The sequence below is a fragment of the Pelmatolapia mariae genome, linkage group LG23 (genome assembly GCF_036321145.2).
Source record: "Pelmatolapia mariae isolate MD_Pm_ZW linkage group LG23, Pm_UMD_F_2, whole genome shotgun sequence".
NCBI classification, from domain to species: domain Eukaryota; kingdom Metazoa; phylum Chordata; class Actinopteri; order Cichliformes; family Cichlidae; genus Pelmatolapia; species Pelmatolapia mariae.
In genome coordinates this window covers 33,316,292-33,343,567 of record NC_086246.1, presented here as the reverse complement: position 1 = coordinate 33,343,567, position 27,276 = coordinate 33,316,292, and the positions used below count along the sequence as shown (strand labels likewise).

The 27,276-nt window shown below is 38.6% G+C and overlaps 2 protein-coding genes across 11 annotated transcripts in view; one reads left to right on the top strand and one right to left on the bottom strand.

Annotated features, from left to right (window-relative positions):
* The window catches only part of LOC134620335 (NLR family CARD domain-containing protein 3-like), a 156,961-nt gene that overhangs the window by 19,272 nt on the left and 110,413 nt on the right, over positions 1 to 27,276 (top strand). The window lies entirely within an intron of this gene.
* On the bottom strand, positions 918 to 24,684 carry lrrfip1b (leucine rich repeat (in FLII) interacting protein 1b). 10 transcript variants are annotated; one of them, XM_063466508.1, is made up of 20 exons: positions 23,779 to 24,665; positions 18,259 to 18,342; positions 17,283 to 17,300; positions 17,017 to 17,064; positions 15,372 to 15,416; positions 14,770 to 14,820; positions 14,368 to 14,412; positions 13,810 to 13,887; positions 13,644 to 13,679; positions 13,329 to 13,454; positions 12,959 to 13,129; positions 11,781 to 11,873; positions 10,070 to 10,162; positions 9,822 to 9,914; positions 7,316 to 7,454; positions 3,862 to 3,911; positions 3,642 to 3,759; positions 3,332 to 3,411; positions 2,552 to 2,656; positions 918 to 2,417 (listed from the first exon to the last, which is right to left on the bottom strand). In XM_063466508.1, the coding sequence occupies exons 1-20, from the start codon at positions 23,866 to 23,868 to the stop codon at positions 2,307 to 2,309; spliced, it is 1,674 nt and encodes a 557-aa protein (XP_063322578.1). In that variant the 5' UTR covers positions 23,869 to 24,665; the 3' UTR covers positions 918 to 2,306. The 10 variants fall into 10 exon arrangements, with proteins under 10 accessions (XP_063322578.1, XP_063322580.1, XP_063322588.1 ...); XM_063466510.1 differs by lacking the exon at positions 14,368 to 14,412 and having other exon boundaries at positions 23,779 to 24,663; XM_063466518.1 differs by lacking the exons at positions 9,822 to 9,914; positions 10,070 to 10,162 and having other exon boundaries at positions 23,779 to 24,667.

Below are 27,276 nucleotides of genomic sequence, written 5' to 3'. Positions count from 1 at the left end.
CCATTAGTGTTATGAGTCACCTTACAGTGAGATGACAAACAGCAGAAGGTCACGTCCCTCAAGCCGATCCAGTTTAATACTACAGGCAATTGGATGGTGGATTTTAACTGAGAAGGCTTGTTCATTCACAGACACCACAAACACAATGAGATATTGCATGAGTTTAATTGAATACTCCATCACACTGATCAATAAAATCAATAAAACCCCACTGACTGATATATTGACACCCCTCATCCTAATCAATAGGACAGCCGATACAATAAAATAGATGAAAGTTTCCCCAAACATGAGATAAAATATTGCACACTGAATGATCAGGATCAGCTTGTATTGATGATTTCTGCTCAGCAGGCAGCGACCCGTACATTCACAAAAACATCAGAGATTATTGATTATCAGATTAACACTTGAAGAGTTTGAACCAAACATCCTTCAACACCTAGAGAGACAAACATAGGTGCTGCCGTAGAAAATCCCTCTCACTGGATCAAAACAGCAATTCAAACTCTTCATCCATTCATTCATTCATTGATTAATTACATTTACAAGCTGGTGATTTAACATCCCAAGTGCCAAGAAAAGTCCCAAAATCCAACACAGAGACACAAGATGACCTCCTCCACTGTGGCCACACCTCCTTCTGTTGCCTGGTTCCATCAATAAAACATACTGGGTGGGGCTGGGCACTGCTATCTGGGTTAGGTTCCTGTCCAACACCATCTGGCCCCACCAAACTGAAAAAAAAAATCTGACTTAAAATATTACAAACACCAAACAAGGAGTCTGGTGCTATCTGAAAACAGAAAGAAAGAAAAGAAATCCATTACCAAGAAAATATAATATATATATATATATATATATATATATATATATATATATATATATATATATATATATATATATATATAATTTCTATCAATCTGCCCAAAACTGGTCAAGTCTCTGAGGGAAACTGCGCCCCCAAGTGTTGGAGAAGAGGTAGTGCCACACTGCACACAGATGGATGCTGATGAGGCAGATGTAGAGTTTGTTTTAACACACCTGGAGGGCCAGGTGGGCGATGTTTACCCACACTGGGACACCACGACTGCAGCTCTGATGGTTTTTAATGTGCATTAGGAGCGTCAGAGGGTAAAAACACAGATAAATGGTCACATTCTGTTTGCTTAGTTTTGTTTTTAAGTCTGCACATTCTGTAATGTGACCTTTAGTAATTGGATAATAGCTAAATAAATACAAAATCAGGGGAGAGGTTGGATATGACGATAAAACACTGAATTTGGGGCGATTTCATAGGCACTTTCCTGCTTCAGCTCTTGTTTAAAAATGCTCATGAAAACTTTACCCTATAATATATGGACTACTGAAACATATTTTGTTCAAGGCAACCTATATATTGTGAGAAGACGTGCTGCAGTCATGCCGCATAAATATATTTGGTTTGGTTTTGTTCCAACAGATCTCACTAACATGAACAAGAACATTTTTCAAAATCCACAACTATTCATGTATATCCATTTGAGGCTGCTTAAGGTTGAGGCTTTTCTAAAAAGAAAAAGAAAAACAATAAAATACAGAGTACAGGTAGCATCACTCGGCCTTTAGGGATTGATAAAAGCACAATGAGGCTGGTGACTAAATAAATCACTTTCAGTCACTGACTAAACTGGCCACAGGCATTAAAAAGTGATCACTCCTTTTTCATCACCTATCATGTGTAAACTATTTGATGAAAGACTGTAAAGCTTCTACAAGAAAGATGGCCTGGATATGGACTTCCATGTCCACAGATAATGCTCGATATTGGATTGTTTAAGCAAGATAACCATGGATGTACTATAAAGCTTCTACAAATGGCTCTAGTAAAGACATACTGACTGGAACCAGAATTTCTTAGCTTCTGCTGGGGCGTGAAGAGTGTTGAGCCAACATGCTGATTTTCGCTCTAACCTCTGGAACTAAAATATGTGGATGTTGAACTAGAATACATTGCTTTAATGCAGTGGAGGTTTTTGTGTCTCCTGGCTCGATTTGCTCTGTTTTTTTGTCCTCTGAGGCTTGATGGATAGACAATGCTACAGTCTGAAGTCCGATGTGGTAAATCCTGCCATGACTATGGATGGCATGTGTTCACAGAGCTACATTAAAGATCACATTTCATTTTCTCAGATTCAGGTTTTGGTTTGTTTTCACTGCCTCAGCAAACTCCACATATCTGGTGCTTATTTAGAGTAAAATCAAGCACTCGCAAAGACATTCTGTTCAGGTCTGATTGTCTCTGGAGATGAAGATGGGAAGAGCAATCACTGCTGGGCTAGCAGGGCATTACGGTTGGCCTTCATCTTCTCCAGGCGCTTGGAGAGGTGGCTGTTACTGGCCTCCAGCTCATCAATCCGATCCAGAGCTGAGCGGAGCTGCAAGAAACATAGAAACAACAAATGTTCCTTAGTGCTCACATAGAAAACAGTGAAGATAGAATACATGCTCAAGAAACCAGAAAACACAAAGCAAGGAAAGTCAACTCCCAGACAGAAGGTGGTGCTCTCACCTCTCTCTGCAGCTTTCGTTTCTCTACCTTTAGCTCATCTTCGATCTTCTCTGCGTTCTCCGACGCCCCTTTATAGCGACTCACCTGACCCTCCAGACGGATTACCTGAGGACATCAACAGCAACATGAACCGTCTTATTTAAGGCAGATAAAGTTTCAAACTTCTTGATGAAGTCAGATGAAAGTGGACTTTTAGGGAGGGAGTGAGTACAACTAAACAGATTGAAAGTTTTGTTGTGTTTCCTGGCCAAGCTACAAGAAAGACCTACAGGAGCTTTTATGACATCCCACACATCTTGACTGATCCCCTCATTGCAGCTATAACAGCTCCTGCTCTTCTGGGAAGGCTTATGGTCAGACAATGATGTTTTGACATTTGCAGTCTCCATTTTACTTCATATCAAAGGTATGTGATGGAGCAGATATTAGGGCTGTGTGCAGGGAGGTTAATTTCTTCCACAGCAAACTCATTCATTCTAGCTTTTATGCACCTCACTTTGTGCACAGTGGCACAGAGGAGAAAAGGACCTTCCCCAAAACGGTTCGCACAAAGCTGGAAGTAGAGAATTTTCCAAAATGTGACAGTAAGCCGAAGCATGAACATTTTCCTTCAGTGGAACTGAGAGGCCTAGATAAACAGGGATTTACAGTTGGTGTGGTCAAACACTTCTGTCCATGCAGTGCACCTATGATAAAGGCGCTCCAAAGATTTATCTTGTTTGAACATTTCTGAGATTGAACCCATTTGGGAGGGAAACACTTAAGCATGTCAGTACTTACATTTTGTTCAAGCGTGGTGACTTCCTGTTCAGATTTCACTAATTTGAATTTAAGGTCACTGATTTGTCTGTTGGCATCTCCTACAGAAAAGAAAATCAAACGAACAAAAAACTTAATGATCATTTTAATTATTATGCAATTTTACTGACAACGAATTCACATCATTTTCACAAATCCAATGTACATTTTGTGAATACTACAACAATGACAAAACTAAACAGAAAACATGAAACTGAAGAATTGCAAGGGGTAGATGAGGAAGATTAAACAGGATGAAAGATTAAAAAGGATGAAAACGATGAAGACTCACTCTGCAGTTCTAACAGATGAGAGTCCATCCCGTTCTCCAGACCATCGTTCTCTGTATTCTGAACTCCTTCTGTGATGATCTTCTGTCTCTGATCCAGCTGAGACTGCAGTAGCCTCACCTGTTCACACATTCAGAAGCACATTTCATATACTTGGCTAACATCTGATTAAACAAATCTGCAGTGGAGGTGCTTTCCAACTTTATAATACAGGCAACTCACCTGATCCTGTAAACTCTCTCTTTCTTCAAAAAGTTTTTTCAGCCGAAACTCTGAAACAGCAGAAAAAAATAAGTCCAGGAAACAGTCACATTATTCTAGCCTGAATCTTTTTATGGTTTAACCTTGAATTAAACATTAAACACTGATTCGGTACATCTGCCTTTCATTATAGCTTTACTGATTGTGATTACAGTGCCCCTTTAATCTTGTTGGAAAAGATCTGTGCCAATCCTTCCCGAGAACATTATGAGTGATGCATTATGTGAGAATAATAATAAATCCTGTACATGGAAGTTGAAAGCTCCATTAAGTAAAGTCCTTTGACTAGTTGTGGGTTTTCAAACACACTTTGCATGTGTTGTGTCTGAGCAGCTGAAACATGATAGAAAATATAAAAGGACCCAATGTAGATCCTTGAAAAGCTAATCTAAAACTCTGACTCTGAAGTTATCAGTTCTTTAAGTTCTTTAAGTGTACTGGGCACCAATTTGAAGCCTTTCTGCTTCCTCAAGTCAAAAATTACTTAATAAAACTTTAAATTTATTCATGATGGAAAATTTCAAATGTAAAATACAGACAAATATTCTTTTCAAACAAATGCGTTTTATTAATCTGAAAAAAAAATTACCATCAACCCATTTAAACAGAAATAAACTATTGATTTCATGTAATTGTTTTCATGCCAAATTCATGGCAGTTAAAGTTTACAGGTGCTTAGCCTTGTACAGTGTTGCAATTAACTGTCAAGAAAACAATTTTCAAGCAGTCAACTTATAAAAACATGTCAGTAAAGAATAGATTTATAGGTGAATGATTTAAATATTCACTTTATTTATTTGATCAGTTCAAATACTTAAGTACTGATAACAGTACTGATGCTTCATTGATATTTCAAAGTCTAATAATTTAGAATCTAAAGCTCCAACACTGACTACTAAATCATCATTTCCTTCATTCTTGTGATTTTAGGAAATGCTGCACTCAGATTTTTTATTTTTCCTGCAGTCTGAACATGACTCTCTCTGTCTTCTGCGGTATTTCATGCTTCTAAGAGTCTCCATTTCCGTCTGCTGGCCATCCCGCTCCTCGTTGATCTCCTCACAACTGTCAGTGTCTCCGACCAACTCCTTTGAAGCTTTGGCAGCTACTACATGACAGCTTTGACTCTTGAATCTCTTTGAACTTGTTGATGAACCCAGATTTGACCCAGACACCTTTGCTGTGGCCTCTTCAGGTTTAGTGAAGTAGGAGTCGATAAAAACAAAAGGCTCTGAGCAGCTTGTTACAGTTGTTTCATCTATATCAGCAGGATTTTCTCTAAACAATTCTACCACTTCCATTTCATGGGTTTTAGACATGATCCTTTGTGCCTTTTGGTCAGCATTCATAGGACGATCCAGATTATCTACATACAGTTTACTTGTGGAGGCTACTTCCAACATCCTTGAAGCTGAATGGTCTCTCAGTAGGCCTAAAGGTCGGGTCAGACATTTTTCCACATGTTTATTAAGTGTAGGATCCATCATGTGGCCAGTTTGCTCTTTGTTGTGCTGACTAGGCTTGTTCTTTAATATATTTTCCACATCTGAAGTCCACTTTTGAAGAGATCCCAGGATTTCTGAGAAGATTTGCGAGATTTCAACTACAAAAACTTGATTTCCAGCAAATCCTTGGTGGATATTTTGAGTCATCTTTTCCAAACCAGCACGGATGTCCAGTGGGGCAAATGATATTGATGTTTGAATGTTACGTTCTGCACATTTGGAGGAACTATGTCTAGCTGGTTCATGAATCCTCTGGTCTTTAAGTTCTTCGGGTGATCGAGCTGTTTCATGAAATGTGTCTTTGTCCACCTGAACCTCTTCCACACTACCAGAAATATCACAATTGTGACTTGATACACTAAGCAGTACCACTTTGCTATCCTGAATGACATGTTCAGTAGGATGATGAAAAAGTTTTGATTTGGGAACAGGTGAAACAACCTCGGGGCATTTTTCTGAATTTTCCTGAGTTTTGCTGATCTGTTCACTAAATGAGTGTGTCTCTTCTGTTGGATCCTGGTTTGCTGGTGCTGTTGAAACTAGCCCAAATTCATTTTTAGGTTTGGTTGCCATTTTTGGTTCATATAGCTTACAAGCAGCCCCTGGCCTTTCTTTATTCATACATACTTTGGCTCCTTTCTTTCTATGCAGAAGATGTCCATGTTGCCTGCTCTGCATTTTCTTGATTCTCTTGGGTCTTGGTTGCTTGGTTCTTGCAGCCTCGTTTCCTCCTAGATGTTTGTCAGCTGCGTTTCGTCTTTCTATGGGCTGTTTAAGCGACTTGCTTTTGCTGATGGTGGAAATGTCATTCAATGACTTTGACCGTTTAAGAACCTTCCAGAGGTAGTTTTTCTTGTTGTTCTCAGGTGGTCTGTTGCCTTCTTTTGTCTCCCACTCTTTAGTTTTTCCTGAAAGACCAGGAAGAAACATTGGAGAACCAAACACAGCTGACTCTTAGAGAAGTAAAACATAAATTAACTGTCTAGAAGAGAATTAACTTTCTTCTGGTGATGAAGGAAGGAGGCGATCAGAGGGATTAAACGTCGATTCTTGAATTAATCTTCTGTAGCATGAAGTCGAACAGCTGATTTTAAAAGTCCAGATACGATGCTGAAGCGATTGAAATCATTTGAGATTTTTTATCAAAATTAAAGAAAGATTACACAAGCATGTGTTTGTTAGAGACTCATTCAGACATGCACATCATGCAATATTAAAAAAAAAAGGGAAACAAAAACAAACAAAAAAAGAAAATGGTTCAGTAAAGTAAAAGGAGATGAAACATTACAAAAATAAAATTACCAATGCCAAGTGAAAATAAACTACTCCAGTTTTATGCTAACATATCTCAAAATTTTCACTCATAATATCTCAAAATTTCATATGTCATATTCCTGCCTCAAACTTGTGTAACTAATAATAATGACTTAAAATATAACAAATTCTAAAAGTTACAATTTGTTTGACTTTAAAAGTCAAAATTGTAATTTAAAAAACTAATATCCTGAATAAAAATATGTACTCTTGATTTTAAAAATGAACACACTGAATTACACCTTTTAAAACATCGTAGCAATTCCGACAATTATAATTTCAAAATGCTAACATTAAAAATAAATGTTGTGGTATTAAAACTATAATATGACGTTGATAAGTTAATGCTTTATTTGCATTCACATTAACTACTGTAAAGTTAGCACCTATTCTTCTACATGTACACTTACATAATCATAAAATATAAGTTGGACATACAGCAAAAAAACAAATAAATAAAAACAATAACAATAAAATAATTAATATTTATAATAAATGTATAAATAATTAAAGGAACAAAAAAAGTAAAAAAAAATAAACAAACCCCCCCGCCCAAACACTGATATATTCTTATGAAAGGTTTATTTGGGTCCTACCAAGCATGTTCTCTCTGCCACCTTGAGGAGACTCCTGAGCCAGTCGAGAGGCAGATTCTGCACTTATATCGTCCTCGTTCCCACCAAGTTCTGCATCCCCATTGGTGGTAATGTCAGGAGAGATGGCCACCCCGTTTTTCTGTCCAGCAGAAATTCATAAAATCAGTAATCAGTCAGCAACATGATCAATACCAGTCGCCCTCTGTGTGTGAACGTTGGTTCTTGTATTTAGTCAGAAAGCCTACAGTTCTTTTTAAAAATCTTAAACAGCTGCACAGATGTTCACATTAACTGTCCTGTGACAGTTAACAGATGTCACGATGTATTTGCATAAGATTTAGAAATTATTTTTAGAAACTTGCCATAAAATTTAAAAACACAGCAAACTAAAATAAATATTCTAATAACATAAACCCCTCTTTTAAATGCTTTAAAAGGAACATCATAATTTTACTAAAGAAAGTAATGAAAGTTTTAGAGAATAAATTCTGAATTAGTTTAATTTTTCAAAAAGTTAGTTTAAAGATGCTGATAAATGTTGAAAAAGAGTTTAGATACTGACACAGTTTCAAAAGGAATGAGCGCCCACTTTCCCTACAAAAGAAAAGCAAATAAACAAACAAAAAAAACCCTAAAAGAAACTTTTTTGCAAGTATAGATTTAAGTGGTTAAAGTGCAGAGAGAATAATCTGTAATTTAGCAAAACATGTTTCAAAATAAACTTTCACATTTAGAGCAGGGCTGGACTAGGACAAAAAACTGTCCCGCGCATTTTGACTACAGACCGGCCCACCAGATATTAAAGCCATAAAGCCTTTGAATGAAAAGAAACGCTGTTGTGACAGTGATGTACACTGTGTTGTTGGTATATGTATGATTTCTATACATTTTATGTCAGATAAAAACATTGGTTGTAAGATTCAGATAACTATTTAATAAAAGCTAGATATTTTAAATGAGAACAAGAAAGAAAAGTATTTCTTTGTGCCCTCTTTTCCCTGTTAATGCCCTACCTGGCCCCCTTTTGCTAGACCCGCCCCTGCACAGTTACCAGCTGTCAGCTGTCCTTAGAAAAGGATCCTGGTGTTATTTGTCTCTCAGAAACAGTTCATAACTTCCCTTCAGCTCATTCATGTCACCTAAAAGGTAAACCTGTTTCTCCATCACCTGTTCAGCTCTGATGATTCAGTAAGGACATCTCCTGGTTTCATCTTCATGTTTCCCTCTCACCACATATCCAAACCGATATCATGACCAGCAGCTTTTACAGCTGTGGCTCCAGCAAACATCAGCTGATCCTAGAAATGTATATTAAATAAATTCTAACAACAGCTGATCAAGCTTAAACGTGCTGCTGTTGTTTAGTGCGACATCCGCCGGTTTCCGCTTTCTGGCGCAAAGTGGGCGATAAACAAACAAGAGAGAAAAGCTGATCAGCTGTATAGAAACTCCGTCATGCTAGCTAGCACGCATTACAAGTTATTGTAACTGACTGTAAAAAGTCAGCACAACAAAAATAAACTACACCTAAACTTGGTTTATATCTGACCCAGATAGACTGCAGGTCATAACTTCTTACCTGAAATTCAGTTTACCTGACACTCGGACAACTGAGTTATTTTTACACATCGGCCAGCATCTGGCCAATCCACCACCTCTCATTGTTCATGCCGTTACAAAAAAAATAAATAAATAAGTCATTGGCCCACCGGGCAAATGTCAGTCCAGCTATGATTTAGAGGCACAAATCGAAATGTTAAGAAAGTTATAAACTTTATGTAAAATTAAATAATTTGACCTTAATATGAATGAAGTTGAAATGTTAGTTATAGAAGAATGGTAGAATAGGTTGAATTTTAACAATATAATTTATGCTAAAATGGACTATGGCTATTTACATGAAAGCTTTTCACTTTCATGTAAATATATGTATTCATTTGCATTTATTTAGATTAATTTTTTTTTGAAACATTAAACAATTTGATCAATTAAAAATTAATTTTAAAGGAGTAAAGAAGCAATTTTGCAAAAAAAAAAAAACCCACTGGAAATTAAAAGTTTCATTAGTTCATTGGAACTCTGTTCTGTGGTGAATAAACGGGACATACAGAGAAATAACAGTAATAAAAATATTAAACATGAGGGATCTAAAAAGTTAATTTGTGTAATAAAGCTGTAATTTGACAAAAAAAGGGCAAATTTATAAAGGTTTATTTGATTAACAAGTCTTTTTTAACGGGTGTACATACCTAAAAAAAATAATTTTAAATTGGCACAAGGTTCATTAGAATAAGAACACAATTTAACAATTAATCTTGTGTAAGTGCAATGCATGAGATTTTAGGTGAAATGAAACTCAAAGGGTTTTTTTAGATTGTTTTTTTAAAGAAGGTTTTTATATGTTGTTAGTTTATGGGACTAATGCTCAGTTTTAAAATGATAAACTGATGAAATCAGATGTATTCTAAACTCTGAGCTCTTCCTGCTGCTCTTCAGAGTTTGATACCTTTAGTAAATCTCGCAGTCGAACCACCTCGTCTCTGAGCCGGTCACGCTCAATGCAAACAATGTCTGAGATTTCTCTGTGCCGTTCCAACGCCTGAGTGACAACGAGTGGGGAGGAGAGGAAAGAAGTAAGCAATTAAGGAAGAAAGTAAAGAGTTAGTGAAGGAAAGAAAAGTAAAACCCTAAGAAAGAAGAAGTGAAGCTTCAGACTTAAGTTTGAAAATCATAAAGCACTGAATGAAACCATACCCCGATTTTTTTGTCTTTCCACTGCAGCGCCTCCTGCAGGTCAGAAACTTCCTGACTGTAACTGCTGCTCTTCAAACGCAGGTCAGTCACTTCCTGTTCACCATAGACCCAGACGAGGGCAGCATATAGCAGTAAAAATGAGTAAAGAGCAGAAGAAGGAGGAAGGAAGGAAAAAGAGGAGGAATAGGATGGCCACACGGCCCATACAAGCACCTGGACGTCCCAGTCAACCGTCAACACAAACCGTCATACGAGTTTTCTAATGAGGAGGCGTATATATATGTATGTATGTATGTATGTATGTATGTATGTATGTATGTATGTATGTATATATATATATATATATATATATATATATATATATATATATATATATATATATATATATATATATATATATATATATATATATATATATATATATATATACACTAGGTGTGCAACAATACATGTATCGATATTGAACCGTTCGATACACTGCTTTCGGTTCGGTACGCATATGTATCGAACAATACAAATTTTTTTTATTTATTTTATCAACTTTTCTTGTGACGATGCTGTCTGTGTTGAGCGCTCAGTGGATCTGCGTTCAACTACTCGGCCTAGGCTGCACTGTCGAGTGCAGATCCACTGAGCGCAGCGCAAGCTAGCAAGACAGAAGCTAAGCTCGTTGCAACATGGCAAATTGAACCTCCCCCACCCTAATTCAGATCTGGCCTTTGGAACTATCTTGGTTTTCATGTGAAGCATGACCCTGATGGTAAGCGCGTCATGGACAAAAGTAAAACAGTATGTCGGATGTGCCACGCAATGCTCAATTGGTGGGAACTAGTGCGTTAGCGCAGTCAGCTTGTTAACGTGTTGACGCCGTCCAGCCCCAAGCACGGGCCGATCCGCGTTATGGCGTTAACGTCATTTTAACGAGATTAACGCTGACAGCACTAGTGGGAACACAACGATTATGACTGCACATTTACGCCGACATCATCCTAGTGCAAAGACAAGTGGAAGCAGACAAAAACAACAAGCACGCATGCTACAAACTTTACCCGAGTCATTTAGACAGCCGTTAGCACATGATTCTCCTTATGGGGACCTGATATGTTTAATATGCTGCTGAGAATATAGCCCAGAAGAAGCGTATAGTATAGCTTTTATTTTGGAAAGAGCCATTTCTCTGTAATAAACTCTCTTTTCCAAAGATGAGGGATTTCTCGATCAGATAGATTTATTTTTTTTTATTATTTTGTTGTTTCAGCAACATTAAATTTAAAAACTGTACTTTTGAGTTAAAATATATATTTATAATTTTAATAAATGACAAATTAAAAAGGCATGAACATTTTTTTGTATCGAAAAAATATCGAACCGTGACACCAAAGTATTGAACCGAACCGAACCGTGAATTTTGTGTATCGTTGCACCCCTAGTAAATACATATTATTGTAGGGATGTCAAAGACATGTTGCCTATTTATACTGCAAGCCTTTTTTTATGCAGTGTATGAATTCACTGGTGTACAAAGTTATCAGATAATTTCCTTATATACTGTTACAAAGATGTCAAATGAATTACAAACCGATTTGTTTGTTTGGTGTCATATCTATCTCTGTTTTTTGCTTCACTTTTTGGACTTTGTGTGCTCAACTGTTTCTGGTACATGTCTTCACTGTAATTAAAAGTAATATAGTGTGTGTGCGTGTTAACCAACCGTGAGCAGCTCCTCAGTCTGTCTCAGAGTTTCTTTCATGTCTTTGAAGTGAAACTGCAGTAAGCTGTGAGCATGACGCTCACGCTCCCACTCCTGAAAACACATACAAACACACACTGATAAACAACAACAGCAGACGAAAAAAAATAAATCCTCAAATCTGCAGTTAAGATAATTACAGACATGGTAAAAAACACCAAGGTGCATTTTGAGCAGTTCTGAAGTTTCAGGTGTGTTAACATGGAGGTAAGGAAGACATAATCAATGATCTTAGAGAAGCAACTGCTGCTTCCTGTCAATCTGGGAAAGGTTATGAGTTCATTTCAAACAATCTGAGGTCCATCATTCTATGGTGAGAAAGATTATTCACAAGTGGAAAACATTCAAGGCAGGAGAGGACGTCCCAGCAAACTCACCCCCAGATCACACTGTGCAAGTCTCAGAGAAAAGATAATGTTTTTTTATTGAATCCTTTTTACTGATCACATGTTGTGAAATGTGCGTTCTGGGTTACAGAACGCTGTGAAACAAGGAAGTAAGATACTCTGAGAACGCTGTAATCTCAGAGGTGTTGGTGCTTCAGAAAGCTGAATGTATCACAGCCTGTAAGCAGAATTTCAGCCTTTACATTTGAGGTTAAAGCTCTCAAAGACAAAAAAAAAAACGTCTTCAAGAAACTTAAAGAAGCCCAGATGTTTTTCTTTCCAAGATCCATAAGTACGATGACCTGGATGACTGAGAACCTTCACAGATGAAATTTTAGGTATATTTAATTTTTTCTGTAATAATTCGGTTTTTGTATTTATTGCATGTTCATGCTTTTCACTGCTGTAATCAAAATCATACAAGATGCTGCACTGAACAACTTTCCCTTCTTGTGACAAGAAAGTGAACTGAAAGTTTTCGAGTTAAATCTGAGGCCGTTAGTGTCGCAGCTGAAACTGGGTAACAGCACGATGATCCAAAGCACGGCAGCAAATCTCCGTTAGAAACAAGGTGCCGCAAACGTCCAGACCTCAGCCCGACTGAGACACTTGTGGTTCTATATTTGGGTTCAGTTTTTGTCAAATAAATAAGACACAGTGATGATATATAATGACGATACATGGACTTTCTTTTTCTTTGACTGTATTCATATCAAACGTGGTTGCAAATATAAATATATACAAATATGTGACCTTGTGTGCATCGTCGCAGCGGCGCCGCGTCTCCCACAGCAGCTCCTCCATGTCGTTGAGCTCCTCCCTCAGCGTCTCCACCTGATACATCAGAGTCGACTTCTCGTTGTGCAGTTGAGCGTTAGAAACCATTGCTTTACGGTACTTCTCCTCCGTCTCCGCCAGAGAGTCCTACAGTCACAAAATAGGTTTTTATTTTTTTCATATTTATCACAGTAAAGCCCTTGAAACAAACTTTGTACATTTATTTATTTATTATTCATTAATTCATTAATCAACTAAAACTGGTGAGTGCTTGAGACAGATTTATTTAAATCTTGAATTGAACTCAAACACTAAAGAAACTATTTCATGTTTTTTTAAACGTGACCTTCATCTCTCTGATGGACGCTTCGGTTTCTACGGAGAACGACGTGTCACAGCTTCCTCTGCGAGATGAGGCTCCGCCCAGTGAAGCCAGAGTGGCTGCTGACAGCGTCGACGCCGTCCTAGAGCCCTGACACAAAGACGATTACCAAATTAATATCAGATCATTTTAAATAAATTAATAACAAAAAATGTATTTACTTGGTAAAATTACAGTATTTTAGTTTAAAAAAAATAAAAATTAAACATAAATTTTATACAAGTTTAAAAAACATATGATGTTTTTAAAAACATAAAATAAAATTAAGAGTGGGCTCACTTTATCTGGGAACTCTCTGTCTGTCCTCTCCTCCACCTGAACACAGAAACACTGATTATTGATATGACTGATTGAGTTTTACTGTAAACTTCAATGAGTGAGGCTGCGAGCAGCCAGCAGGGGGAGCCACAGAGTCAGACTTAGACATCCAGAGATGAGAGCTCACCACTGGGCTTGCCCGAGCTGAACTGGCCCTGGAAGAGGCCCGAGAACCAGAACCCAGAAACCCGCTGTAGTCCGAAGGCTGGACAGAGGAGGAGGAGGGTACAGAGGATGTAGGAAAAGACGAAGGATGAAAAGGAATGAATGCAGGTGAAAAGGAAATAAGAGAAAGGAGAGAAAAAGGAGAGAAAAAGGACAGAGGGAGAAAAATTAGGATTGAAGGAAGGAAGGAAGAAAGGAGATGAGAGAAAATGAGTATCAAAAATTAAGTGTGAAGGAGACACAGGAAGGAGGTAGAGAGGGAAGGAAAGAAGAAAGAAAAGAGTTGGTGTCATCAGTTGTTTATCACTTTATCAAGATGTAAAAATAAATCTTTAGAAAACTGATCAAACTCATTAATGATCAATGTAACTTAAATGTTTTGATTAATCAGGATGAAATCAGCATGCGGGTCAATAATGAGTTTGATCATAAGACAGGTTTGCTCTAACTTCACTGCTACTCAGTTTGATCTTCTACTGAGCTACACACAACCACAGGAAGTGATGTCAGAGAGTCAGACCCTGTAGCCGTGGCAGCGAGGAGCATCAGAGAAAAACACTGAAGGCTGCAGACAGGAAGAGACGACCAGACTCTTTATTTTCATAAGAAGTGACCTCACAATGAGCAAGCTCACAATGTGACTCAACCTCCTGCTGTTATTGATTATTAATCGGCCTCCGGTCTCTTTCCTGCTTATAGCTGCCGCAGCAGCGTCCCTGTCTATACATAACCTGCAGTAATCAGCATGAAGCTCTGCAGCTCTGAACGAGCTGCTCATATCTACTCTTCACGTTCAACCTCTGTTCAACAGCAGCTTAACGAGCCGCAGTCCATTAGCAGAACCTGAGCAGAGTCCATAAAAACTGTGTTTTTATGGAGTAAACTCTTCTTCTGTGGTTAAAATACTGAGATGTGAACTCACCCTGAGGCTGCCTCGACTCCCCACTGACATCCTCTCCTCATCGTCAGAGATCTGCAATCAAACAAGCAGAGCATCAACAGACAGCACAGTTCTTCACGTCATTGATTCTGTCGTTGCACAGGCTTTACCTTACAACATAAAGCGTCATGAGGTGACTGCTGCTGTGGTTTGGTGCTATATATATAAAAACCAATTAAAATGAATTGAGTTCAGTTGAACCAATGACATCCCCAGGCTGAAAAATCTTCACAACAACACTCAAACGGTCTGAGAAAACCATTCAGTTTACTAGACCTGAGTTAGACCTGAGTGTAAAGTATCCAGAGCTCACTGGATGATCTAATGTTCTTTAGAAGTTGATCCAGCCTTAGGATGTTGCTTTGTGTTTAGATTTTAGGGGACCAAACACTTAGACCTCCTGGTGAGTTAGTGGAAACTAACCATGCCTACAATGATGTCATAGTGTCCCAAACGCACCTTTCCACACAGGTCGTAACTGGAGGTGTGATAGTCAGAGTGGACAGGTAACACACGTGATTTTTAATTTGTTAAAAAAATAAAGAAACAGAAAAACAGGAAAATGACAGGAAAGAGATACAGACCGACGCGTGCCTCCGAGAATGGCGAGAATACCGCTCACTATCCTCCTGAAAGGCCACGAAGTAGAAAGCAGGTTAAAAGATTGAAACCAAAGAAGAAGGCAGCAGGTGTCCTCTGAACACACTAAACAGCAGGTTATTGCATCATTGGCACGGTCTAATAAAGCACAAACACATGAAGGCTGCTGCATGCAAACAAGAAGCATGGGGGGAGAAATGACAGACCATAGCCTGTCAAAATACTACAAAAATTTTGTAGTTCTCATTTTAAAAAAAGAAAAAGAAAATAAAAGTAATAAAAGAGGTCTGTTTAGGGGATAAGTCGAACACAGTGTAAAAGTATAAATACAATAATAAAAAATGTGGATACACAAAAAGCAGTTAAAAGTAATGTTCTATTAATTTAAAAATAAATGAAAATTGACACACATATAAAAATTAATATTAATTAGAATTAAACAGAAATTTTAAACAGCAGCAGCTGCAGAGACGTGCGAGCAGGAACGGTAACTGGGAGGATGATAACTGATAATCTATCAGACAGGATTAAACAGGCCGTTAATCTGAGCCTGTCTGAGCACGTGCAGAACAGACAACAACAACAACAACAGACAGTGGCGTCCTGCTGACACATGAAAACTCCTGTTGTTACGCGCTTTTTAAAAAGAGCTGGGTAAATGGGGTCAGGCTTTAGGATTGAACAGAGACAAAAAATCAGCTGGTTTCACTCAAACATCTGGATTCAGGCTCAGTTTTATTTGACTTTTAACATAACGTTACATTAAGGTAATACTGTTTTATTCTTTTTTATATTTTTATATTCATTACATTTTAATATGCTGCTGTGTTACGTGATATAAAAGATACCTCAGTGTTGCTTTTACTTACATCACGTTCCATTAAATTGCATTAAAGTTTAAACTTTTATTCAACTTTAATTTATGTTGAATCACACTGTGTTAACAAAATTAAATTCAATATTTGATGTATTATCGTCATGATCTCTGTCCTGTAATATGAACTCAACATTTTATATAAAATTATGGCATTTGCAATACAATTTTATTTTTCCTTTCTTTTATATTTATATCAAACAAATGACATTATTAGTATTTTATTTCAAACTGTGACACTCTTAAATGCAACTCATGTTAATGTGTACAGCCCAGAGTCACATGGGAGGTTTCAAAGGGCTGATTTATTTTATGTTACACAGAAAACAGGTTCTGTTACATTGTTTAAAATATTGATTATAATTATAAAACTCTAAAATCGGATACTTTTTCTTTCTTTTTTTTTTTTCTATTTTTTAATGACTTCTAATACAACGCCTATTTAAATTCATTTCTGTTACACTGTTTTATTTGTGGATACACATTTAATATGTTGTTTCATTTCTAATGATGCATTGCATTGATTGCATTTTGCATATACAGCTCATGTAATATGCTACACTGTTATCTAAATGTAATCATTATGTACTTACACGAAGGGTATTTTTTTATTAGACCGTGTTTTATTATTACTCGAGTCTTGTTTTAGAGTCATATGATTGACTATGAGCTGTTGCACAGTTAATATGATGAAACGGCCCTTTATCTCCACTGGAGCTTTCATGTGTCAGCCTGACACTCGCACAGAGTCCTACCATCCACTGCTCAATGTGACCCCACTTATTATCCACACCGTAATACTTCTGTAGAGGAGGACGAAGAGGAGGAAGAGGAGAAGATCAAATGGGGGAAAGGACAAAGTTTCAACTATTCAAAGACAAAATATGAAATCTGTTTGCTTTGTCCTTCTGGGGACACCAGCTGGGTGGAGTTAGTGCAAAGCCCCACCCAGCTGGTTCCCCCAAAAAGATAAAACTAAAAGAAAGAATGAGTTAAGGTTGAATGGAGGACTTATTCATACCTTATGACTGTGAAACAGCTAAAGGAAGAACGAGAGGAGAGAAAAAACAGGTCAGAGAAGCCAGAGGTCAAAGGTCAAAGGGGCGTCCAGGGTCAGATAATGAAGACAGAGGACACAAACAGACTGCAGCTCAGTGGGAGATAACGGCTGAGACTTTAAACCCAGAGTCTGCTTCTCCAACAATTTCAAAGTAACTACACATTTATAGAAATGTAACTACTTAACTTCTTGTCTGACTTTCACAGCAAAAGCAGTTTTTTACTTTGTCAGAGGCTGAAGACGCTCAGCTCTTTTCTGAATCTCATTCATCAGTCAATCACTGATCGATGACCCGTCATTCAAAGCCCTTTCTTATTTTTTTATATCTTTGGAATAAGAAGCAAAATCAGAAGAGCTGATGAAAACAAACTAATCATTACAAACAATCAGTAAAAAGACACACTGTAATAATTTACTGTTAATAAAGTTGTTCTGAGACTCACCACAGCAGGACAAGGCCGGGTTACCTCCACACTTCAGACCGAGCGGTGACTAAAGGCTCAGTCAGACTGGCCTTTGACCTCACACAAACACAATTTGATGACTTCCTGTCTTTGTTTATTCTTACTCTTTAGTAAACTGAGTTTTTTTTACGGCATGCAGCCCTGCTGCACAGCCTGAAATTTTATAAGATAAGACTTGAGAACAGGAACAGCGTTTACTGAGGCCAAAGGTCATTAGAATGAATGAATTAACAAAGAGAAGATGACCTGCTTTTTACATTTTCAATTTTTTTTTTTTTAAATTTAACTGTTCTTATTTACGTGGTTTTGAAACATACCTGAAGAAGTCAGTTTTTCCTCCTTGCATCAAACTGTTTTCACAAGCTTGTAAAATAAACTGTTTCCCTGTGAACTTGTGAGCTCGTCTCTTTCTGATCAGTAGTTGATCATCACAATTATAATCATTGTTTCTTAAAAAATAAAAGCCTGCTAACCTCTTTTTGTCGCTCCAGCTCCTTCATGCGGATTTCTCTGGCCTCGGCTCTCGCGGCCCGCTTAGCTGCCAGCCGCGCCTCCGCCTGAACACACACGGAGATCAATACATCAGCCAAAATTTTGTGATCAATAACCAATTACCGGGTCACAGGTTTCAAATGCTAAGAGTCAGCAATAAAACAAAAAAAATAAAAAAAACTGTGATTGATAATAAAACATGAATGTTATGTCACTTTAATAAGAATGTAAGTTAAAATAAAATAAATAAATAAATAAATAAATGAAAGCCTCATTTAGCCGTCTGTTTGTCATTGATCAATAACTTGATCAAACTCCTCTCAGCTTTAATCAATACACTCAGAGATGTCATCAGTCACTGTTAGAGACCATAAACCTGAACCACTTCCTGCTTTTATTAAATTAAATTCTAAATGTAAAACTAAAGCTGATAAAAAGTAATGACATTAAAGCTTAAAATTTAAAAAAAAGAATTAAATTCACACCAAAATAAATAAAAAAAAATGTCATGAAAACTACATTTTAATAAACAGTTTGTTCCTTGTTTTGAAACATTTTCTGTTCCCTTTTTTTTAACACTTCTTATTTACAAACTTTCATTTTTATTTTAAGCATTAAATAATTATGTAAATACAAGTAAAAAAAAGTTTGTAACCTAAAAATATTTTATCTGAAAAAAATAAAATTATTAAAAACAACATCTTACGTGCAATAATAACCTAAAATACTGTGAAAATGTAAAACAGTAAATATATTTATGTGAAACTGATGTAAATGTTTGAGGTCTGATTCTTCAGGTGAGTCCAGCAGGGGGCATCTGTGTGTCTCTCAGGTTCATTCAAAAAGATTTATCAGCACAACAACAGCGTTATTATAAAATACAGGTGATCACAGTCAGACACCAGCTGATCAATTACTCCACAGGAGACATCATCTTAATTACTGAATCAATCTATAGGTGTCACGTGATTGGCTGCCACAAATCACCTGATAACACATGCCTCAGCTCAGGTATGTCTAAAGGAAAAGGTGTCCACACTTGTGACAACATCAGAAATGACTTAAATAACCAAAGAAGAAAAGCTGCTGTTTCCAAGTGGTGTCCTGGGTGTCCCGAGTGTGCAAACACCTGAGTGCGCAAACACCTGTCAACATTTAAGCTGTGTGTGTTCTGTCACTGCAGGAGGAATGTCGTCCATCCACCTCTCTTCATACCTGAGACACTCCCTCCATCTAACTGTCAGCACACACCTGAGACATACCTGAGAACACTCAACTCTAGGCCTGCCACAAACGATTATTTTGATAGGCGACTAGTCACCGATTATTTTTGCGATTAGTCGACTAATCAGATCATGTATCCATTGGATGTAAAACATACAGCTTATTGCACCAGCATGCATCTGCTCTTATATAACTATCATTAGCTTACAGCTTGAAGTGTTTAAGGTATGTGCTAACCAAAAATAAAGATAAGATGATAGTTTATTAAACTTTTAATGAAATTTGCAGATTTTGGTGGAGTTTAATAAACTCAGCCGTCTGCTCCTTGCTATCTAAAATATAACAGGACACTGGAATATATTCTCGAGCATCTCACACTTCTGATAATCAGTTGTCTGCTTGACATTTATTCAGCTGTGTAAAAACTATAACTTTAATCTCAGCCAAACCGATTTGCTCAAGAACAAATAAAATACTGAAAAAAGCCAAACAATAACATGTTTAAGTTATCTAAGTCAGCGGTCCCCAACCCCCGGGCCTCGGACCGGTACCGGTCCGTGAGTCGTTTGGTACCGGGCCGCGAGAGTTGAGGCTCAGGTGTGAAATGTATGGTTTTCAGGGTTTTTATCGGTTTTCAGCGTTATTTTGTTATCGTTTTTATCGTTAACTCAGTTTTCCTGGGTCTTTTCACGTGTGTTATGAATAAATCTTCTTTTTTTCGGTACCGGTACTAGTTTTATTTTGTTGTATTTATCCGCGACACCTTAAAGGCCGGTCCGTGAAAATATTGTCGGGCATAAACCGGTCCGTGGCGCAAAAAAGGTTGGGGACCGCTGATCTAAGTGACTTATATATCATGTTTAACCTGAGTAGCGAAAGACTGCGGCGGGTTTGAAAACAATCTCCTGGGAGTTCGGTGTTCTCACCGGCTCTAGTGAGCCTTGAACCCCGGCTAGCTATCGAGCTGGTGGGTAACAGACGTCTCCAAAAACATCTGAGCGCTTTTGAAAATATGTGGTGTCTTGATAAACTGAGCAGATATTTCAAGTTTAAACAGCTACATTCTTGCCTGAAAATATGTTAAACATTTATTTTATGACCCAGAAAGAATAATGAGAGTAATATTAAAACTAACTAGCTGCCGCCATTGTTGGAAACTGAGCAGGGCCGCGCTATGAATTCTGGGATAGATTGGGCCACGAAGCGACCCATCCTTCAAATCTGGGGAAATGAAGGGCGCATTTGTCGGCCGCATTTGTCGGAGTCTTCGAATTTGGACAGTTTTCGTCGTGTCGGCCCCTGAATTTGGACACAGCTACGAAACCGGAGACCGCTTCTTCTTCGGTGTTTAACGGCAGCTGGCATCCTTGTAGATGCATTGCTGCCATCTTCTGTTTCAGTCCGTTACTACACTCTTAAATCCTACTATTTATTCCTGCGTCTTTCAGGATCTTACAAAGGTTCAAACGAAACGACGCATCTACTATAATCGTGACTAGTCGACGAATCCTGGCAGCTGTACTCAACTCTGACATCACATCTGATTTTATTTCAATTTGAAAACTTTATTTATATCCCACAGTCACCGGGCAAAACTGAAAAGAAATTTGAAAAACCAAATCTAAAGAGAAAACATCAAATTTAACATTTACATTTTTACAGATAAAAAGAAAATCAATTTTAAATGCTTCAAACTAATTTTTATATTTATATTTTAATGCAATTATTTTATTATATTATACATTCATTATTGTAAACATAAACGTACCAAATTATTTTGAAAGAGTTTTCATAATTTGAATTAATGTTTTTATTTTTTTGAAATAATACAAAAACTAGTTTAGTGTTTAAAGAATAAAAAGTACCACCAGTTTATTTTTTTGTACTTATAAACTCCTGGATATTATACTTTTACTGGTTTTAAAAACATTTTACTTTATCAAACATGAATTTGATGGTATATTTAAACATGTACAAGATTCCTTGTCTTTACGCTGCAGTGATGATGAGTCTGCTGGTGATGAAGATGAGTGGGCTCGTCATGTTGTGACTGCTGAAATGCAGATTAATGTTTGTGCTTCAGCAGGGGATTAAGAGAGGTTGCACATATACACACAAACACACACACGTACAGAGTGTGTGTTTGTTCTCCCAGTAGGTCAGTGGGAGGGAAAACGTTGGTATTTGTGTCACACCAGACTCCAGTGAAAAAAAGCCTGATTTAACAGTGTCCACACTGCTGATTAGAACACACATACACCCACACAGCTTAAAGGCTGTGTGTGTGTGTGTGTGTGTGTGTGTGTGCGCGCTTCAGGCTCAATGAATGTGGCCAAACCAGTTTCAGGGTGAGGCTCGACAGCTAGCGCCACCACCCGCTGAGAAAAGAACCACAACCAAAGCCAGCTCGACCGACGTCCCAAAAACTTCCCTTCCAGCGCTCCCCTGCACACGGGGAATCAGCAAAGTTAGACTGATGTTGTTGACCGGCTCTATTAGCTCAGGCTTCACATGTGCAGTGATTATAAAGGAGAGCTGGCACAGTTATTACTGAGACCGCTAAAGACCCGACCTGAACAGGAAAATCAGCCTGACAGGTGTGTGTCTGTCTGTGTGTTATCACCGAGCAACAGCAACAACAACAAAAACAAGCTCCACAGTGAGGTGTGACACATGCTGGGAGTTTTCATTGAATATGATGAGTGTTGGGTTGGATGACAGGATGTTTACTCCACATCGACGAAAGCTTCTGACCAGGGCCGGGCAATGAGAGCAAATCAGCATCTCGCCTACATCATGACTTACGAGTTCTTGCCCTCATAGTTAAACTGGTTTGTACTGTAGATATGCAGAGATGCTGTTTTCCTGTAATGTGATGGGACCCAAGTGCTGCAACAGACTAGTGAGATCACCAATCATGATGGTGATCAGTGGCACACAGTTTTTAGTTGTTTTCATTTCCATTCATCTTCTCCGGCTCATAACCATAGCACGTCGGAGCAGTGTGCTCAGGTGATAGAGCGGCTGTGTGTATTTGGAGCCTTGCTACCAAACCAGCATTTCATCTCCGAGGAAGTGATCCCAGAGAGAAGTAAAGCAAGTGTGTAAGTTCATCTCTGAATGTTTGTAATGCATTCCCACGTTAAGCTTAACAACCGATATATGGAGCGACTGCCTTTTCTCTCTCCCTCCCTCTCCTGCTGCTACTTCAATCGTGAAACTGATCAATGATCAGCTGATCAGCTTTTCTGTCGCGAGTCCGTCTCTCTTCTTTGTTTATCGCCCACTTTGCACCAGAAAGAGGAAACCAGCGGCTGAACAACAGCGGCACGTTTAACCTTGATAAGCTGTTGTTAGAATTTATTTAATATTACTTTCTACACCAGGATCTTTTTCTACGTAGCTGACGGCTGGTAACTGTGCAGGGGCGGATCTAGCAAAGTTTGGCCAGGGGGGCCGATAGGGCATTAACAGGGAAAAGGGGGGCACAAAGACATACTTTTCTTCCTTATTCTCATTTAAAATGTCTAGCTTTTAATAAATAATTATCTGAATCTTACACCCAAAGTTTTAAACTGATGTAAAATGTACAGAAGTCCATTACTGTATACAGTAACTGTTAAGTCTAATATACCCTAGTAAGCTATAGACATGATGATGACACACTTTTGTTCTCACATTTTTTCCTCCCGATCATCATCATCATCATCATCAGGTCTTTACCACAAAACGCTCAGATGTGACACCAAACGTGACCTGCAGCAGATCTCCTGATTTAATCTCGATTTAGACTCCATACACCATTGACTGACGTCACAGTCAGATGGAAAATATGAGGAACCAAAGATCAGCAGTTAGTGAGCAGCCACATCCGCCGCTACAGATCTGTGACATACTGAAAGTAAAACTGTACAATATTCTAAAGTATCAAACTATAGGAACACAAATTATACTGTAATTTTATCATTTCACTTTCAAATTTGAGTAAAAAATTAAAGATTTGTTCCTAATATTTTGATGTAAACACATTTTAAAATGTTAATTTTTTAGACCTTATTCAGATCTATGAATATTTTACTGTAATAATTTAATGCTTCTGATCTTCTGCTGTGAAATAAAGTCTTGCCTGGGGTCCAGAGGGGCCCCTGAGCAGTGTGCGGCCCTGGGCCCTAAACAGCTGGGACCAGCTGTGACTCACAGAAACGTTTCTCTGATGTAAATTTCTCCTCCTGATCGATCAAATCGACACCAGCGGGTCTATTAATAAACATCCTCACCTCCCGGGCGATCTGGTTCAGAGCATCGTCCTCTCCGGTCAGCTTCTCCCGGTTCGGGATCCTCTTCCGGCCCGGTCCCTGAGTCCCCATGGTTCCGGATGATCCTCAGAGACCCCCCGTGGTCCGGGACATGCGGCTCAAAATCTGCGGCTGAAAAAAATCCCGAATAAGCCGGATGGAGACTAAAAACTGGTTTTCCTGATGCTAGGCTCCGCTGCAGGCTCCGCTTCTCTCGGGTCGGGGTCCTGGTCCGACCCGTATCTCATGTCTCCATAGCCCAGGAGGATTTTACCTGGAGCCGAATTATCCAAAAAGGTCCCCGTTAGTCTTGAATCTACCCACTTCAAGCTTAGAATGAGATTATCCAAAATAAACCGGGTTATCTTCAAAGAAAAAAGGCGATTGTAATGTGATTCTACAGTCAGACTCTCCGGGATCAGAGTCCCGCAGTACGCATCACTCAGAGGTATACCTGCGGCCGAATTATCCACAAAGGGCCCCTTTAGTCCTCGGTGCACCCACCTGACAGTTAGAACCAATAAAACCCCAGATAAACCCGGGGCGGTGTCAAAACCGGGATCCTGCCCCTGCGGTTCTGCGGTCAGAGGACGTGCAGAGCGGCTTCGGCCGAGATGCCGCAGCAGAGAGCTGAAGTTAGCCTTCGGCCGGCGTCACCACCGGAAAACCTCAGCCGGAAAACCGTAAATATCCCGCATCTGATCCCGCACCCCTCCGCGGGGACTAACCGTCACTGCAGCCTCGGTGAAATAAACGTCAACTCGTTAATCCGCCATCTTATCGGAGCTCCCGAGGAGGAGAAGGCGCTGCTAACTCTGGGACCCTGATGTACGCACGGGACGGGCTGGCAGGTGAGCCGCAGGTGGGCCGTTCCCTAACAGTGAACGCATCACGACACGCCGCAGTGTGACAGGGAGGAGGCTTTTATTATGGAGGAATCAAACATGCATATTTACGCACCGCCGGAAGAGACGCTAGAAAATAAAAGCTGATGAACGATCAGTCAGCTTTATGTGTGTTCAGAAGTGACGTTTCCATGGTGACAGTGATCATGACAACTTTAAAGACCGACCTCAGTTTTTGGGGAGGCAGGGAGAGTCTGGGATACTGAGCGAAACCATGGAAGCATGAAAGAAAGGGACTCCAGGAAACAGCGTTGACAGGTGATTGATTCTATAAATGTTCCTATTGATAAGTGATCGGAATGTATTTAAATCGGGTTTAACAAACAGCAAGTGTTCAGCTCAGACCTCACAGTGTAAACACATCTGAGACCGTCATTTTTCCACACCGATTTTTCCAACCTCACCACATGCTCTTACTGTTTAATTTAAGCAGGACAGGAAAGACGCTCTCAATAGGAACAGATTTTCATATTAAGAGCACATTTGAATGGTTTTTGCTTTAATTTGCTGTCAAATCCTGAGAACAGACAGGATGTTTGGATGCTCCATGACTGAATAAGTGGACATCCAATAGTACTCAGTGTATAAAATATTAAAGACATTCAGCATTTCTCATGTTTCTGTCATTCTATAAAAACAGCTGCTTTTGAAAACTGATCCAATTAAAGAGACATGAACTTCCATATTGATGAGATCAATACGTACAGCTCCAGACCCAACCACTATAACACTATAACCCCCCCCAAAAAAAAAGAAAAAAATTGAATTATCATGCATAAACAGGCTATTGATTTTCTTTAATCATTTCAGGCGTTACCAGCAAAATAGTTGCATGTTTAATCATCTGGGAATTTACCCAGATTTATTTATTTATTTAGACAGAGATCTTGACACCCCCCCCCCCCCCCCATGTTCAGCACAATGTTACGCTGATGTACAGCTCTGATGTCGCTATTGTCTCCTTGAACTTCATTGATGGTGATTTGTGGCCCTCTGCTGGTGAGAAGAAAAACTGCATTTAAACAGTGGAAACAGCTTCAACAAACTCTAAGTCTAATCATCTTCTTGCCTGCCTTCTTTGAACCAATTAGCCTTCACTTTGCATGGTTTAAATCTGTGATTTCTGTCATTCTTCCTTTAAGACTCTCCTTCATGCATCCCACCTCCTCCCCATCTCCAACTCAGCCAGAGCTATATTCAAGGTTTAGTCTTCATCTTCACCACCACCAGCGTCCAGACTTCTTAAGACAAAGCACTATACTATGAACAGCAAGACATGTCCAACAGAAAGAAGCTAAAGGAAGGGCCGACATCTGCCTTGAATGGTTAAAGGTGAGAAAAAAGAAGAGACAAAAGTGGAGAGACCAGGAACAACAAATGGGAGAAAAGTGAGACGAATACAAAGAAAGATGAAGGAGTGACATGCAGTAGTAGTGTGTAAATGCATGGAAAGTGAGAAGAAGTAAGTGAAGTTAAAAAATGCTCAGTGCATGAGAAAGCCCAAATCTATAACAGCCTGTCTAATGGATGGTTCAGGCTCGCCTCATTAACTGGGAAGTGGTGACAAAGGAGAACAGCCTGATACCTGAAGGCTTTTAACCAAACTGGAAACTGCCTGATAAATATAATTCATACTAATCCCTTGCTTTTTCTTAGGCCAAGGAAGGGAGCACCAACTAAATGGACTGATTCTTATATAGTGCTTTTCTACTCTCCCAGAGCACTTAACTGATTGGATCAGTTAAGTGCTTTAAGTGATTTTTAAGTACTTACTAACATTCACACGCATTCATACTCTGATGGATGCATCAGAGAGCAATTTAAGTTAACTGAAGAAAGCCGGCATAAAGATGATTGGACTAGCCCATCGTGACAATGAGTTTGACAGCTTGGGAAAGGGGAAATGATATAAAGCTTAGATTAGCCACCAAACACCTGGGAACCAGATGTGTGAGTACAGAGCTTCCTCACTGAACTTACGCACAAGCTTCATCAACACAGCTCCTACAGGTGAAGCAGAGGTATGAGTGTGTGTGAGAAAGGTAAAGCACTGTAGAGTAATATAGTGTTAGAAGTGTGTGATTTAAGGGGTTTAGTCAGTTAGACATAACTATCATTGCAACATGAAATGATCTATGGATTACAATTGAGTACTTCATTAATGCATAAAGTGCAGGTTTTATCTCTTCTCCTCTTAGCTACAGCCACAGCGGTGACTGGGAGTAACGATTAAATGTACAAACAGAATTTAAAGGCTTAGTCTATATGCAGATTTGACATGTCAGCAGTTTAGGTGTCCTGTTGTAGAATCTTTTAGTGTAACTTTGTCTGAAATCAGTCAATTTTTACAACATATCCTGCTCAACTATCTGATTTGTATATAAATTTTATTCTGCAGGATTTTAACATTTACAGTCATACACACATTTTTAGCTACATATATCAAATACTTTTGAAGATTTCTTTGAAGATTTATATATATTTTTAAAATGGTCGACTAGCCACAATAAGGCCCTTTTTTCACACATTGAAATATGAAGCAAGGTTTGAACATTAATATATATATAAAAAAACC